Genomic DNA, 14,842 nt, shown 5'->3' with positions numbered 1-14,842 from the left:
CCTCTTTCTCTCTCTCAAATAAATAGATCTTTTTTTTTTTCAAATAAATAAATCTTAAAAAAAAATCAGATTCAGAAGAAGTACCTGGTAACATGGGGTGGGGGGTGGGGAGTTTGGAGGTTGGACTTTAAAGCAACACAGCTTGAATGGAAGCATAACAAACATCCATTACCCATTTATTTTTTCTTTCCTCCTGTGATATAGTGAGATTCTGATCAAATTATACATAGGTTCTTGGTCAAGTGAAAAACTAAATCTGAGAGCTGGCCAAACATACTTCCCTGGGTTCCCTGAAGTGAGGCCAAGCTGCCCACTAACCTGCATGAGTTCATGGCTTTCCAGAAGGTCATTCTCTAGCATCTCCTGGGTAAGGCGCCCCATGGTGCTGTAGAATTCATCTGCTGTCTCACAGCATTCTATCTGCCTAGACAAAGAAAGGACAGAAGAAAATGTTTACAACCTCCATGCTGTTTATCAGGTATAGACCGCAGGTGCAACAGATGTGTTGCCTCTTGCCATCCTATCGATTGAGTTAGCAATCAACAAAAATCACAATCCTAGGAATTGCCCATGGCTTTGTCATAGTTTGCATGTCCTGGCTTACAATTCTCTGCTATTCCCAAATAAACCCATCTTGCTAACTTTTTTTTTTTTAAACCACAATCCTGGTACACAGTCTGGAAAAAAAAAAAAAAAAAAAAACACCAAAGTCAACTTAGAGGTACTTATTACAGGATGTGTTCTCGTCTTTCCCATCTGCCCCCCAGCTTCATAGCTCCACCTGCAGCATCTTTATTATTTTCATGTGACACAGTCTACACATCAGAATGCCCACCTCTGATCAGAACTAATAACCACAAAATTGGGTACTGAAGAACAATTACCCCCTGTAGGGAATCTGGGGCTCTTAATCTGCAAATGGTGATCTTATTGGTAGACTAGGACCAAATCACAGGAGAAGTGAAAGATAAAAAATACAAGAACAAGAACTTTTCTGCATATTTCATCATCCACAGGATGTTTTCACAGGCAGAAAATTTTCAGTTCTTCTCGGGGCACTGCAGCCAGCTGGAGATAACGCCCTGCTTCTTGCATTTGGTTCTGCATGTAAATAAAGAATCTGTCACCTGGCAACCTATAAGGCAGGTTAGACTTTCATCCTTCTTCTAGAGGGGGGAAAAAGGGGAATAATCTAAAGCAAAGAGGACCGTGGGCAGCTCTTTCTGCCCACAGGTCCTGCCCCTGTGCTTTAATAAAACGTTTTTTGCACGGAAAAATGAAAAAAGAAAAGAAAAGAAAGAAAAGAAAAGAAAAGAAAAGAAAGAAAAAGAAAGAAAGAAAGAAAAAAGAAAGAAAAGAAAGAAAGAAAGAAAGAAAGAAAGAAAGAAAGAAAGAAAGAAAGAAAGAAAGAAAGAAAAGCGCTGTGTATTGGTTTTACCTATTACAACAGTCTTTGTAAAGTGGGATAATTGTATTTGCCCCCCCCCAACCATAAGACCAACATTTTGACATACACTAATGTTGGGGAATTTCCAAAGGGCCATCCAAAACAAATACGATGATGGAAAAACTTCAGGTTCTGGAGTGCTCTTCAGTCCCAGTGCCATTAAATGAAATAGACTGCTGAAGTGTTATTACAAAATTATGGAGTAGCATGCGGGCATAATTGAAAAAGTGGTTAAGTTTACCCTGGAGGGCGAGGAAGGGAAATAATGCTTCAGAGGAGTTCTGAAAAATATTCTCCGGGTTGACAAGGAAGAAAAAGCTTTCCAAAGACATGGATGCAGGAGACGGCAGGCCCTTCCCAGGCCCTGCAAGGAGCTCCACACAACCAAAGCTGCCCAGGAGGCCTGCATGGCCAAGGGCAACAGCGAGCACTGAGGGTGCTGAGCTGCAGACAGATGCCAACGGGTCCTGTGCCACCTGAGCCTCTTCCGGGCAAGAGTCACCGAAAGGCACTTAACAAGGAGCGTGGGAACAGATGTGCCCTCGGCAAGGCTGGCCAGGGGTAGCGTGGGGAGCGCAGGGTATGATGGGGAGACCAGGGAAGAAATACTGCATGAGACCAGGATGAGGAACAAGGGAGCAAGCCAAAGGCCAGCACCAGAGAGGAACGGAAACCTAAGAGACGCCAGTGAAGCTGAGCTGAGAGTCCACGGCTCACGTACTCCCAAAGCACCCTGGGTGAGTGAGAAGAAGAAATGCCAGGTTGCAGGAGTTAAGGGTGAACGGAGAGGTCCCATGGAGCTGTGGTTTATGATTTTTCCAGTGGAAAGTTTGTGGGGAAGCATACAGGCACTGGAGTCCCAAAGTTCAGGATTAAGTCCCAGCTCTGCAACTAATGAGCTATGTGACCATGAACTAGTTAATTAACTCTCCTGGGGGAGCTTTCTCACTTGAAAAGGCAGGGAGAATAATCCTACCTACTTCCCAGGCTTATGCAGAGACCTGAATGAGACCATGTGTTTAAGCTGCCTGACATAATGACGGCACTGTAGGCACCTGCCTTTCGCTTAACAAGTGGCATGCCCCCAAAATGTACAAGTACACTGAGCAAGGACTCGGAAACATTTAAAATCCTACCAAGTGTGACTCCTATATCCCCTGAACTTCATAAATACATACTTAGTACCAGGAGATTCACATTATTAAAAGTGCAGATTCTAGGGGCGCCTGGCTGGCTCAGACTGTAGAGCACGTGGCTCTGAATCTCGGGATTGTGAGTTCAAGCCTCATGTTAGTTGTGGAGATTACTTAAAAATCTTAAATTAAAAAAAAAAAAGGGACGCCTGGGTGGCTCAGCAGTTGAGCATCTGCCTTCAGCTCAGGGTGTGATCCTGGGATCTGTATCCAGCTCCCTTTGAGGAGCCTGCTTCTCCCTCTGCCTCTGTCTGTGCCTCTTTCTGTGTGTCTCTCATGAATAAATAACTAAATCTTTTTTGTAAAATAAAAATAAATAAAATTAAAAGTACAGATTCCAGAGCTAGGATTCCTGGGTTCAAAATCAGGCCCCTCCACATACTTACTGAGTGACATTGGGCAATTCACTTAACTTCTCTGTGGCTCAGTTCCCACATCTGTAAAATGGGGATGAGAACAGTACCGACATAACATGATGCCGGATAAGGACTAAATGAATTAGTTTCACATCTCGAGTGCTGAGAGCTACGCTGGTTCACAGTGAGGAATCTCAGAAAAGACCAGACGGATAAATCCTGATCCTACACATACTGGATAGGTGGGAGTAAAACCAGAATCTCTTCTGTTCCTCCTGCCCCGTAACTAAGCACTAACACAAAGGTGACTATAACTAACTCAGCCCACAGTAAAGTGCTACACTTAAATCCCATGAACTAGTTATACCGGTAACTGGACTCTCCCACCCAGAGAAACTATCAAAGTTCAAAGAGCGTCAGGCATAGAATAGGTTGGAAATACAGGGCTGCAGAAAGATATAGATATTGGGGAGAAATGAAAAGATAAGTAAACGGTGCACCAAATCCCCAGCGGACTCACTTATTTGCCCAGCTGAAAAGCAGTGTACCATAAAACAAAAGCAAAGGAGACAGCTATGTGATGTTTAAAAACACTTATACACAATAATGATCTTTCTAAATCCCTAAATCGAGAGTTGGTGGATCTTGGAAAAAAAAAAAAAAGTATGAAATGTGGCAAATCTCCCAGGAAACAACTTATCATAAATAAAAAGGCTACTTAAAAGGTTTTTGAAACAAAACACTGGCAGAGATTTATTGGTTTTCTGACATGTTGTCTATGAGTACCCACTCAAGTCATTTATAGCTCTAGGAAAGAAACGTTAAAAACTTCTCTGCGTCTCAACTCTAACAATTTCATCCTAATATTCCTTCCATTACCCAGAACGTAGAATTTTAACATAACAGTCATAATAAATTAGAGATGGGTGAAAATACGCTCCTTTTCACAGTCCTGCTACCAGTAACAAACGTAAGGAACATCTATACGGTAATACGTTTGGGGGTAACAGATTTCATCACAGAATTAATTCTTGGTGAAAGGAAAGAAGTTCCATGTGTTCTTTTTTTTTTTTTTTTTTTTAAGTAGGCTCCACATCCAAAGAGGGGCTTGAACTCACGACCCTGACCTCAAAAGTCGCAGGTTCCAGGGACTGAGCCAGTCGGGTGCCCCCTATGTGTTCTGCTATTGACTATGTACTAAGTACCACAGAGATACCTTATACATATTATCTCATTTCATTTTATCATGACCCTGAAGAGTAGAACTAAATAAATACTAAAGATTCAAAAATCATCCGAATTGTGAATGTTAACCAACAAACCCAACTACCCCTCTCCCAATCTTCCTCTTCTAAGTTTCTCTCCCTGCCCCTCTTCCCAATTAGAGTCCAGGGAGAGGCTGCAAAGAGTAAACCAGCCAGGACACTAGCACGGGGGAGGAGATCTACAGCCATGGAAAAGCCAGCCCCCTTCCCCAACAGAGATTCTATTGCCCCCTCCCCCAGCCATCAAGAATCAGCCAACTGAGATTTCAGGAAGCTAGAGCAATTCAACAAAGTTCCCAACTTTCTCTTTTGCTCATGCTTAAATATAGATGCTTTCCACATTAGAGCACAACATGGCTTAAGGCCCCCCATACCTCAAAACAGAAAAAAATGGGGAAATCACTTACTCTCCCAATTTTGCCCAGATGGCCAGCGACACTCTTAAGATGATTTCCGAACCTTCAAAAAAGACTGAATCCCAGATCTTTAAGACTGTATGGTTAGGGAGGCAGGTGGCAAAGAGAGTCAGAAACCACTGCATCGTGAAGACGTTCGTAAGTGGGGGCTCGTATCCACCTGAAATAAAACAAACACTCTGTGCTTTGCAATATATAAAAATACCCTTGGGATCCCTGGGTGGCGCAGCGGTTTGGCGCCTGCCTTTGGCCCAGGGCGCGATCTTGGAGACCCAGGATCAAATCCCACGTCGGGCTCTCAGTGCATGGAGCCTGCTTCTCCCTCTGCCTATGTTTCTGCCTCTCTTTCTCTCTCTCTCTCTCTCTCTCTCTCTATCATAAGTAAATAAAAATTTAAAAAAATCATTAAAAAAAAAAATACCCTTGTTCAATTTTCCATGTCCACCAAATACACTTCCTGACTTATTTCTTTATATCTTTAAAGTCTGGTTCTTCCCCCTACCCCCCACCCCTTTGCTCCTTCCTCTTTTTGGAAGGACAAAGGTATGTTTGATAAGATCTCAATAAGATGACCTTCACAAATTCTTTATGGTTATTTCAGGAATTTTTTTGAAGATTCTATTTATTTGACACACAGAGAGACAAAGAGAGCACAAGCAGCAGACATGGCAGAGAGAGAGGGAGAAGCAGGCTCCATTCCAGGAGTCCCTGGGATCATGACCTGACCCAAAAGCAGACGCTTAACTGACTGAGCCACCCAGGTGCCCTGATATTTCAGAAATCTTATCCTAGAACTTAATTAGGCTCTACCTATTGTGGAGTATTGAAAATTAAGGAGAATGTTCTCACCAAAAAAGGGAGAAAAAGAAAGGATTTTAGCCTCTTAAAAGCAGAATTCAATTTTCAAAACCCCGGAAAGCCTACTTCATTCAAATGCCGCTGATAAAAACATTGCTCATTAAGAGATTACTTGTCTGCTTCTTAAATTATGCACAGCTCTCAGACCACAGTGGAATTAAACTAGACATCAGTAACAGAAAGAGAGCTGGAAAATCCCAAAGTATGTGGAGACTAAGCAACATGAAATTTTAAAATATTTTGAAATAAACTATATATACAGCTCACACTGAGGTTTCCGAATTCACGGTAAACACGGAGCTCTCTCCTTCTTCCTATGATGGCATTAAGTATGTATTCTATGAAACATAAAAATGGAGATATTTAAACTGATCCTTCCTCCAAGTTTGTCAGGCTATGCATTTACCCATGGATAAGCAAAAAGAGATCTATTATTCTCCTGCACTCGTTCTCTCTTCTTACCCGAGAACAAAGGAGCATCTTTGCTCAGAGACTTAGAATCTGTGGGCAGTGCTGATAGGCAAGTGCAGGAAGTTTGGAGGAAAACATGGAGCCCAGGAAAGGACGTCTGACATGGGACAGGCAAGGCAGTCTATCTGGAAGCATTATGAAATCCACGCAGGTGCATAATTATACTCTGCAGCCAAATTACATGAGATTATTCAAATGGCTCAGAAGGAAATGCTGAGAGACTCCCAGGTGTCACTAGAATTTCCAGTGTACCATAATCACAGATTAGGTCCTCAAATCCTTTCATATTTTCCCAGATTGAAATGCATGGGTGGGGAGCTGGCAACCGTTCTACAGGAAACACAACAAACTTCTAATTATTCTTCCTGGGAAGTGCAGACAGTGGGTATAATCACAGCCGCTAGCTCGGCGCTTCGGCAAGCTGGGTGATGCCCAGCAGACAGCAGCGACTCAGAGCTGCTTGCAGAGCAGAGTCTCCAACCCCAACCTCAACCCAGTGCCTTCCCTCAGCATTCAGATTCTACCTGGGGGTCCCGGGAAGCCCTTCTCCAGAAAGAGCTGGCCCATTCACTGAAATACCCTTATGATGGATAGATAAAAGAAGCATTAAACATTTCAATCCAAAAAGACTTGATTTAGCGCCTAAAACTTAATGAAAATACATGTTCCTCTCTACATAGCCTCCATGGTTCAGGCAAAACTACAGTCTGTGAAACTGTACTGGAATTCAGTTTTTAAAAACTCCTATGGATGGATGCCAGCATAGAGCAGTTTAACTAGATGGTAAGGCATGGACACCAGTGTTCTTCTAGAGGCAATATATCATTTTAGGTGTTGATCTGATACTAGTAAAGTATTAGGTTCTTGACTGACTTGGCCATTTGACCATGGCCCTATGATTTTTTTCAGCTGTTTCTTTTTTTTTTTTTTTTTAATTTATTTTTTATTGGTGTTCAATTTACTAACATACAGAATAACCCCCAGTGCCCGTCACCCATTCACTCCCACCCCCCGCCCTCCTCCCCTTCCACCACCCCTAGTTCGTTTCCCAGAGTTAGCAGTCTTTACGTTCTGTCTCCCTTTCTGATATTTCCCACACATTTCTTCCCCCTTCCCTTATATTCCCTTTCACTATTATTTATATTCCCCAAATGAATGAGAACATATAATGTTTGTCCTTCTCCGACTGGCTTACTTCACTCAGCATAATACCCTCCAGTTCCATCCACGTTGAAGCAAATGGTGGGTATTTGTCATTTCTAATAGCTGAGTAATATTCCATTGTATACATAAACCACATCTTCTTTATCCATTCATCTTTCGATGGACACCGAGGCTCCTTCCACAGTTTGGCTATCGTGGCCATTGCTGCTATAAACATCGGGGTGCAGGTGTCCCGGCGTTTCATTGCATTTGTATCTTTGGGGTAAATCCCCAACAGTGCAATTGCTGGGTCGTAGGGCAGGTATATTTTTAACTGTTTGAGGATTTTCAGCTGTTTCTGTTCTCTACCAATCTATTTCATTGTACCAAACGCTCACAGAAATACCTGAAAACAAGTATTTCTGCTCAAGGTTTAGGCTCAGATGTACAGTGGAATCAAGGAAGTAAAATATTTTCAAAGGTATAATGGCACTGAGTCATCACTACCTCCACTTTCCTTGTTTGCAGTTCTCTGAAGAGTATCCAGGTGCTGAGATAATTCAGGGAGCTTCAGTCTCAAGAGATCTCTGAAGACCGCCATATCCACAGACAAAGCCCGGAGATTATTAACAAAATAGCTTTCAGGAAGTACCTTATCAATAAGGTAAATCATGATCTGAAGAAAAAGATAAAAAAATAAGATTGCTTCCTAAAGACTGGGATCCCAACATGCCCTAAATAGAAGGGACATATTCAAAAATGCAGTTAGCCAAGCACACCATCCTTCAAAACATGTCAATATCAAATGTTCTGGATTTTCAAGGCTCATCTCCATGCTGGGCAAGGAGCGAGTGGCATAATTATTAAAGTATTATTAAAGTAACTCAGACCCACAGGCCACTGCTTTCGAAAGTTTCTAGATAAGCCACTAGACCTGAGTTCACCCCATAAGTAGCTGTGCTTGCACAACCCTCAGCCTTACTCAGAAGTCATGGAGCACATGCTCCACCAGCGGCCAGCAGGAATCTCAATACTAGCTCCCTGATGTGAGCACAGTTTCACAACCTTTATATGAAAACCAAGAGCTGAACCATCATAAAACACCCCCAACTAAAGCCAGTCTAAAGATTCACTTAGCCTCAACCTGGTTATTAAAACTAAGAGTGGCTTTGGGTCCACTTTCCTCTCCCAGGAGAATACAACAAGGCTTTGTTTGAACAAATGGTACTTTGAAAATCTGGCTTTCTTTCATAAGATGGTCTCATAAATTCTTCAAATTACTATTTTCACTCTTACTTTTCTATTTGTGTTACCTTTGCAAAGATGTCAAGAACCACTAGAATGATCCAGCAAAACACAAGAGTTCTATATGTCAATCTCTGACCCTTTCCCTGTCAGCCTGTATACCCTGCTATGCTGTCCTCCCTAGAAGGCCACTCACTCCCCAGAGCACAGGGAACAAAATTAAGAATCAAGTCAGAGCCAGCCCCATAGGGTAGTCTCATAGTTTAATTTTCAATCTAACACAAAACTCTATACTCTAAGAAAATTATCTCCCAGACCAGACAAAGGCCCATTTCTCCCTCATCCCTGGCTTGCAATTTCTACTTTTTTAGGGTCAGAGTTTTGACTAAGTTGATAAGGGTTGTGCCATACTCTTGAGAAGGTCCCTCTGAGACCTTTAATACAAGAGCGGGCAGGTGGAGCTTAGCAATGAAGGGAGTATAGAATATTCCATCTGTGGAGGGAAGAAGGACCTAGAGAGATTGATGCCAGTTGATGGGGAGTGCAGATCTCCAGCAGAGCAGGGTGCCCTAGTGGGGACCTTGTACTTTATGAGTAAAGAGAAGAGGGATTTACAGGATGACACAGGCACAATTTAAAGGTAATAGTCTATTATTGCACTTTTTATCTAAGGATTTAATACTGAGAGAGATACTTAAGCTTCTCTGAAGAAATCATGATCTCCCAAAATTACACAAATTTTCAATTATCATAGTAATTCTTGTGACACAATGAAATTCTCTGTCCAAAGGCATCGCAAAGTCTGACAGGACATCAGAGACAGCTGGGTGGAATGTTAGGTATGTAACTCCACCCACTAATATATTTCAAAAGCCCCACATTAGATCTTAAAAAAAAAAAAAAAAAAAAAGGATAAATAATGGCAATAGAGCAAAAACAGTCTCTTCAATAAATGGTGCTGGAACAAATGGATATCCACATGGCAAAAAATAAATCTAGACACAAAACTTACACCTTTCACAACAAATTGACTCAAAATCGATGGCAGACCTAAATGCAAAATGCAAAACTATAAATCTCTTAGGAGGTAGCATAGCCCAGAGCCCTTGGGTATGGTGATGATGACCTTTCAGGTACAACAGCAAGGACACGATCCATGAAAGAAATCATTGGCAAGCTAGATTTCTTTAAAATTAAAAACTCTGGTTTTGGGAAAGACAATGTCAAGAGAATAAGAGGACAAGCCACAGCCTGGGAGAAAATATTTGCAAAAGACATATCTGATTAAAGACTGTTATCCAAAATATACAAAGAACTCTTAAGACTCAAAATAATGACTAAAAATGAACCAAAAACTTTAAGAGATGCCTTGCCAAAGATGTATTCAGTGGCAAATAAGCATATGAAAAGATGCTTCACATCATCCATCATCAAAGCAACCCAAATTCAAACGAGGTAACACCGCACACCTATTAGAACCGTCAAAATCTGGAATGCTCACAGCACCAAATGCTGACAAGGATGTGGGGCAATAGGAATTCTTATACATTGCTGGAAGGAATGCAAAACTGGATAGTCACTTTGGAAGACACATTGGCGGCTTCTTACAAAACTAAATATACTCTTATCATACGATCCGGCAATCACACCCATTGGTATTTACCCAAAGGAGCTGAAAACTCATGTCCACACAAAAACCTGCACACAGATGCTTACAGCAGCTATATTCATATTTGCCAAAACTTGGAAGCAACAGAGATGTCCTTCAACAGGTGAATGGATAAACAAACTATGAACATGCAGACAATGGAACATTATTCAGCACTAAAAATAAATGAGCCACCAAGCCATGAAAAGACATGAAGGAAGCTAAATGCATCTTACTAAGTGAAAGAAACCAATCTGAAAAGGCTACATATTGTATGATTCCAACTATATGACATTCTGGAAAAGGCAAGACTGTAGAGACAGTAAAAATATCAGTGGTTGCCAGGGGTAAGGGCAGGGAAGAGGAATAAGCAGAGCACAGGGGATTATTAGGGCAGTGAACACACTCTCTATGAATATTATAATGATGAATACATGGCATTAAACATTTGTCTAACCCACAGAACGTACAACACTAAGGGTGAATCGTAAACTATGCACTTTAGGTGATTACAACATGTCGATATAGGTTCATGGGCTGTAACAAATGTACCTCTGGTGGGGGATGTGTGGGGGCAGGGGGCATACGGAAAATCTCTGTATGTTCCTCTCAATTTTGCTATGAACCTCAAACTGCTCTAAAAAATTATGTATTTTTTAAAAAGTAAATAATGAAGGAGCTTCAAAGTTTTACGTAGTTAAAAAGTTACCAAGACAAAAACAGTAAGTGCTGAAAAGCATGCAAAATGGTTTACCTACTTCTCAAATAAACTATATATTTGCCTAATAATTAAAATTTGCAGAGGACAAAATAGCTGCTGAAAAACACTGATGTCCAATATTTTCCTTTGCCTCTGAAGTGACTCTTCATGAATCCAATCTTCCTCTGCATATTCAATGTCTAACCACAAGATTCTGAAATGATGATGATGTCATTTCATTTCATGGAGATCATTTTCTTAGAGGCAGAAATATAAATATTCAGTTCCTCAGCTTTATCTCATCCATATTTTGTGTGTGCAGTTTTAGTTTCTCAAGGAGTTTCTTTTATGATTTGATTGGCATGTATATCCCTTCGCCCAGACCTTTCTACTTCACCTCCTAGCCTGAATTATTTATTCCAACTCTTCAACAGAAGAGTTCTCATTTTATAGTCACAGAAATTACATCTGAAAAGAAAAAATCAACTAAAGCTGATAGACTGAGTAAATAAAAGGCTTAATAAAAAATGTTTTAAACTTATATATTTGATTTATCACTGGCTCTCCACTCCCCCACTTATTTGATGAACAAGTAGTCTCAGAGCTTTTTCCTTAAATACAGGGACGGAAAAAGTGAAAGGGTGAATACAGATTGAGATTAGGTCAGACTGGGTTTATAGTTAATTCCACCATGATGCATATACAACTAGGAAGAACATTTGTTTGTTTTTCCATAGGACATTAGTCAGTGACTGGGAATATCACTAAGGTATTGACCATAATCAAACACAAAACTGGGGTTGGGGAGGCTCTTGAATACAAAGACTAAGTATCCATCCCATCCATCACAAAGCATTGCAATCAATAGCAGTTTGAGGGTTCAGATAAGAATTAGCAATCCCATATTGCCCCAAGCTAATAAGGGAATAGCCATCCTGTGCATGTGTAATGCTTCATTTCTCATAAAGATTATTTCCGGTGACTAACAGACTCATATTCCAATTTATAAGCTTAAATTGCTTGTGAACCATCTCAAAATGTTTCTAGAATTTTTTTTACTAATAATAGTTGCAGGCATTGAAGGTTAAAAGATAATAAAAGATAATAAAGATAATAAAATTTGCTTCCATAACCTATCTCCATGCAAATACCTTCCATCATATATACTCACTCTCAGCCTAACCTCCTCCATAGCTTGCCCCATAGATGAAATGGTAAAGGAACCCAATAAGAAGATCCAACCAACCAGAATTACACATAACTTGTGTAGTAGGCAATTTCTAACATGACACCCCATGACCTCTGCCTCTTAGTAGTCATATCCTTATACAAGCCCTTCCCCTTGAATAAGAGCTGGACCTAGTGACTGGCTTCTAATGAATAGAATATGGCAAAAATGACAGAATACAACATCTGCAACTTAATCTCTCCTACCTTGCTCATTCCCTTTTACTCTCTTTCTCACTCTGAGGGATGCCAGTCACCTTGTTGTGAGATGGAGACATGGCAAAGGACTAAAAAAGGTCTCCAGCCAACAGGCAGCCAGGAACATAGGCCCTCAATCCAGCCGCTTGTGAGGGATTAAATGTTACCAACAACCACATGGACTTGGAAGTGAATGCTGTCCCCAACTGAGCCTTCAGATGAGGCTGCAGACACAGCCAACAGTTTGGATGCCACAACAATAGGACTTTGAGCCAGCTAAGTCACACCCAGATTCCTGACTCAAAGAAACTGTGAGGTAAATCATGTTTGCTACTTTAAGCAGCTAAATCGTGACACAGCTATGAAGAATAATTAATATGATTAGTATTCAGCTTGCTTTAAAAATGTGTTTTACAAGTGGGACAAAAAACATAATCATTCTTCTCACAACTGGCAGCTACATGAGTTGGTCACTTGACCTGGCTTTAATATGGAAGAAATGGTGATTATGGATCATTACAAAAGTGTAGAAAACACCCTGGAAGGAGGTGGGACATCAGGGACGAGGAATTATAGTTCCAATACTTCACTCTCAGAAGAATTTCAATTGCCCTCTCCAGAGCCTCATACTCACTTTCAGTGCATCCCCTTCATTGCCTTCCACTACTTCCAGAATTAGAGCAGCCAAGATGTTAAAGCCTTGGCAATACCCAACATTCTTGTTCCACCGGGCGTAGGCCAACAGGACCCGTTTTAACACAACCCTGTCCTGCTCAGCCTCCTGGCCACAGTAAGAACTGCAGCCCGTGCGGTGAAGATCCTGAAGAAGGCAAACAAAAGTTTTTAAAATGGTTCTTCATATTCTCTCCAAAAAAAAAATACCTTTAGTTATAACTTTGCCTCAGCATTAAATAGAATCAGATTATCAACCTGAATTTTAGTTTTTGAAATTGTTTATGGGGGCAGCCCCGGTGGCACAGCAGTTTAGCGCCGCCTGCAGCATGGGGACCCGGGATCGAGTCCCACATCGGGCTTCCTGCATGGAGCCTGCTTCTCCCTCCGCCTGTGTCTCTGCCTCTCTCTTCGCTCTCTCTGAATGAATGAATAAATAAATCTTTAAAAACAAAAAATAAAAAATAAATAAAAATAAATAAAAATAAAAATGTTTATGAGCCAAAGCAATTTTTTAAATTTTCTTTTTCTAATGTTTTCTATTTTGCTAAGATACATTCCCCCCCCCCCCCCCCCCCAGTTTTATTGAGATGTAGTTAACTAAAGGACATTTTCAAGAGGAATTTCGGACAGGCAAATTTTCTAACTTATAATTTTGGGCAGCCCCAGTGGCACAGTGGTTTAGCGCCACCTGCAGCCCAGGGCGTGATCCTGGAGACCTGGGATCGAGTCCCACGTCAGGCTCCAGCATGGAGCCTGCTTCTCCCTCTGCCTGTGTCTGCCTCTCTCTCTCTCTCTCTCTCTCTCTCTCTTTCTCTGTCTCTCATGAATAAATAAAAATCTTAAAAGAAAAAAGAAGTTTTGTCCTACCTTTATAATTTTCTGCCAAAATTTAAAATGTTTCCAGAATTAATACCAAAGGGACACAGTATTAACAAAAATTACATTATAATTCCATACAAATTGACAGTTTCTTTTAATACTATGTCTCAGATAAAACAAAAGTCATTTCAACACATGACTACATTTCAACACATTTCAACACATGACTTCAACACATGATAGACGCTAACATTACTCCTTTCTCTGAAACACAATATAATATTTAGCTATCAAAACTCAAAATAATATGAAGGAGCAAAACTAAAATAGCAAAAAATGCAATCTGTACTACAGAGAGACAGAAAAATCATTCTGTTCAAGACAGAAGAATCTATCCAAACTGTTTTAAAATTTGTATAAAAAATACAGAAACATTTGTTGTGCTTTAATATTTAATTAGGGCAATACATGTAATTTAATAACTAAGCAGAGACTACAATTTTCAGGAGCTAATGTCATTTTACTGACACAGCATTCACTTCAATGAGGAAAATGAAAGATCCTCTTAATAACATGATTGTTATAAAATGTATATTACCTTAACTCACAATTTAAACAGAAAATATTTCAAACATGGACTACTTCATCACTGAGAAACACTCCTGAAATTCCAAATAAACAGTTGAAATATGGATAGTGCACAAGCCTTTAAAACATACAAAATAAATTTCCTAATTGTTTTTAACATGTGTCTGAAACAGACCAAGTTAGATCACAAAGTAGCTCCTTTCCATTAGTACTCCTCATAAAAAAAAAGTATCCTCAAATCTGTCAAAACCTTAGCCAAACTCTGGTGGCCAAAATTTATAGGAGACAATGTTCCTTTTAAAACCCCAGCTTAGGGATCCCTGGGTGGCGCAGCGGTTTGGCGCCTGCCTTTGGCCCAGGGCGTGATCTGGATACCTGGGATCGAATCCCACGTCGGGCTCCCGGTGCATGGAGCCTGCTTCTCCCTCTGCCTATGTCTCTGCCTCTCTCTCTCTCTCTCTCTGTGACTATCATAAATAAATAAAAAAATTAAAAAAAAAAAAGCTTAGCCTTACGTTGTAATAAACTCATATAAAATCAAAAGCCAATCTTAAAAAAAAAAAAAAAGTGGGCACCTGAGTGGATCACCCAGT

General features: G+C 40.6%; 1 protein-coding gene across 9 annotated transcripts in view; it reads right to left on the bottom strand.

Moving 5' to 3' along the window:
- Nucleotides 1-14,842, bottom strand: part of TBC1D30 (TBC1 domain family member 30) — an 84,051-nt gene that overhangs the window by 18,705 nt on the left and 50,504 nt on the right. For all 9 annotated transcript variants that reach the window (XM_077913710.1, XM_077913704.1, XM_077913702.1 and 6 more), the window contains 4 exons: nt 12,802-12,987; nt 7,657-7,825; nt 4,669-4,837; nt 319-424 (listed from right to left, as the gene is read on the bottom strand). In XM_077913710.1, coding sequence (XP_077769836.1) covers nt 319-424; nt 4,669-4,837; nt 7,657-7,825; nt 12,802-12,987 — 630 coding nt within the window. The remainder of the gene's footprint in view (nt 1-318; nt 425-4,668; nt 4,838-7,656; nt 7,826-12,801; nt 12,988-14,842) is intronic.

This window comes from Canis aureus, chromosome 11, assembly GCF_053574225.1.
Source record: "Canis aureus isolate CA01 chromosome 11, VMU_Caureus_v.1.0, whole genome shotgun sequence".
Taxonomy (NCBI): Eukaryota; Metazoa; Chordata; class Mammalia; order Carnivora; family Canidae; genus Canis; species Canis aureus.
Note: the sequence above shows the minus strand (reverse complement) of the source record. Positions and strands in the feature narration are given on the sequence as shown.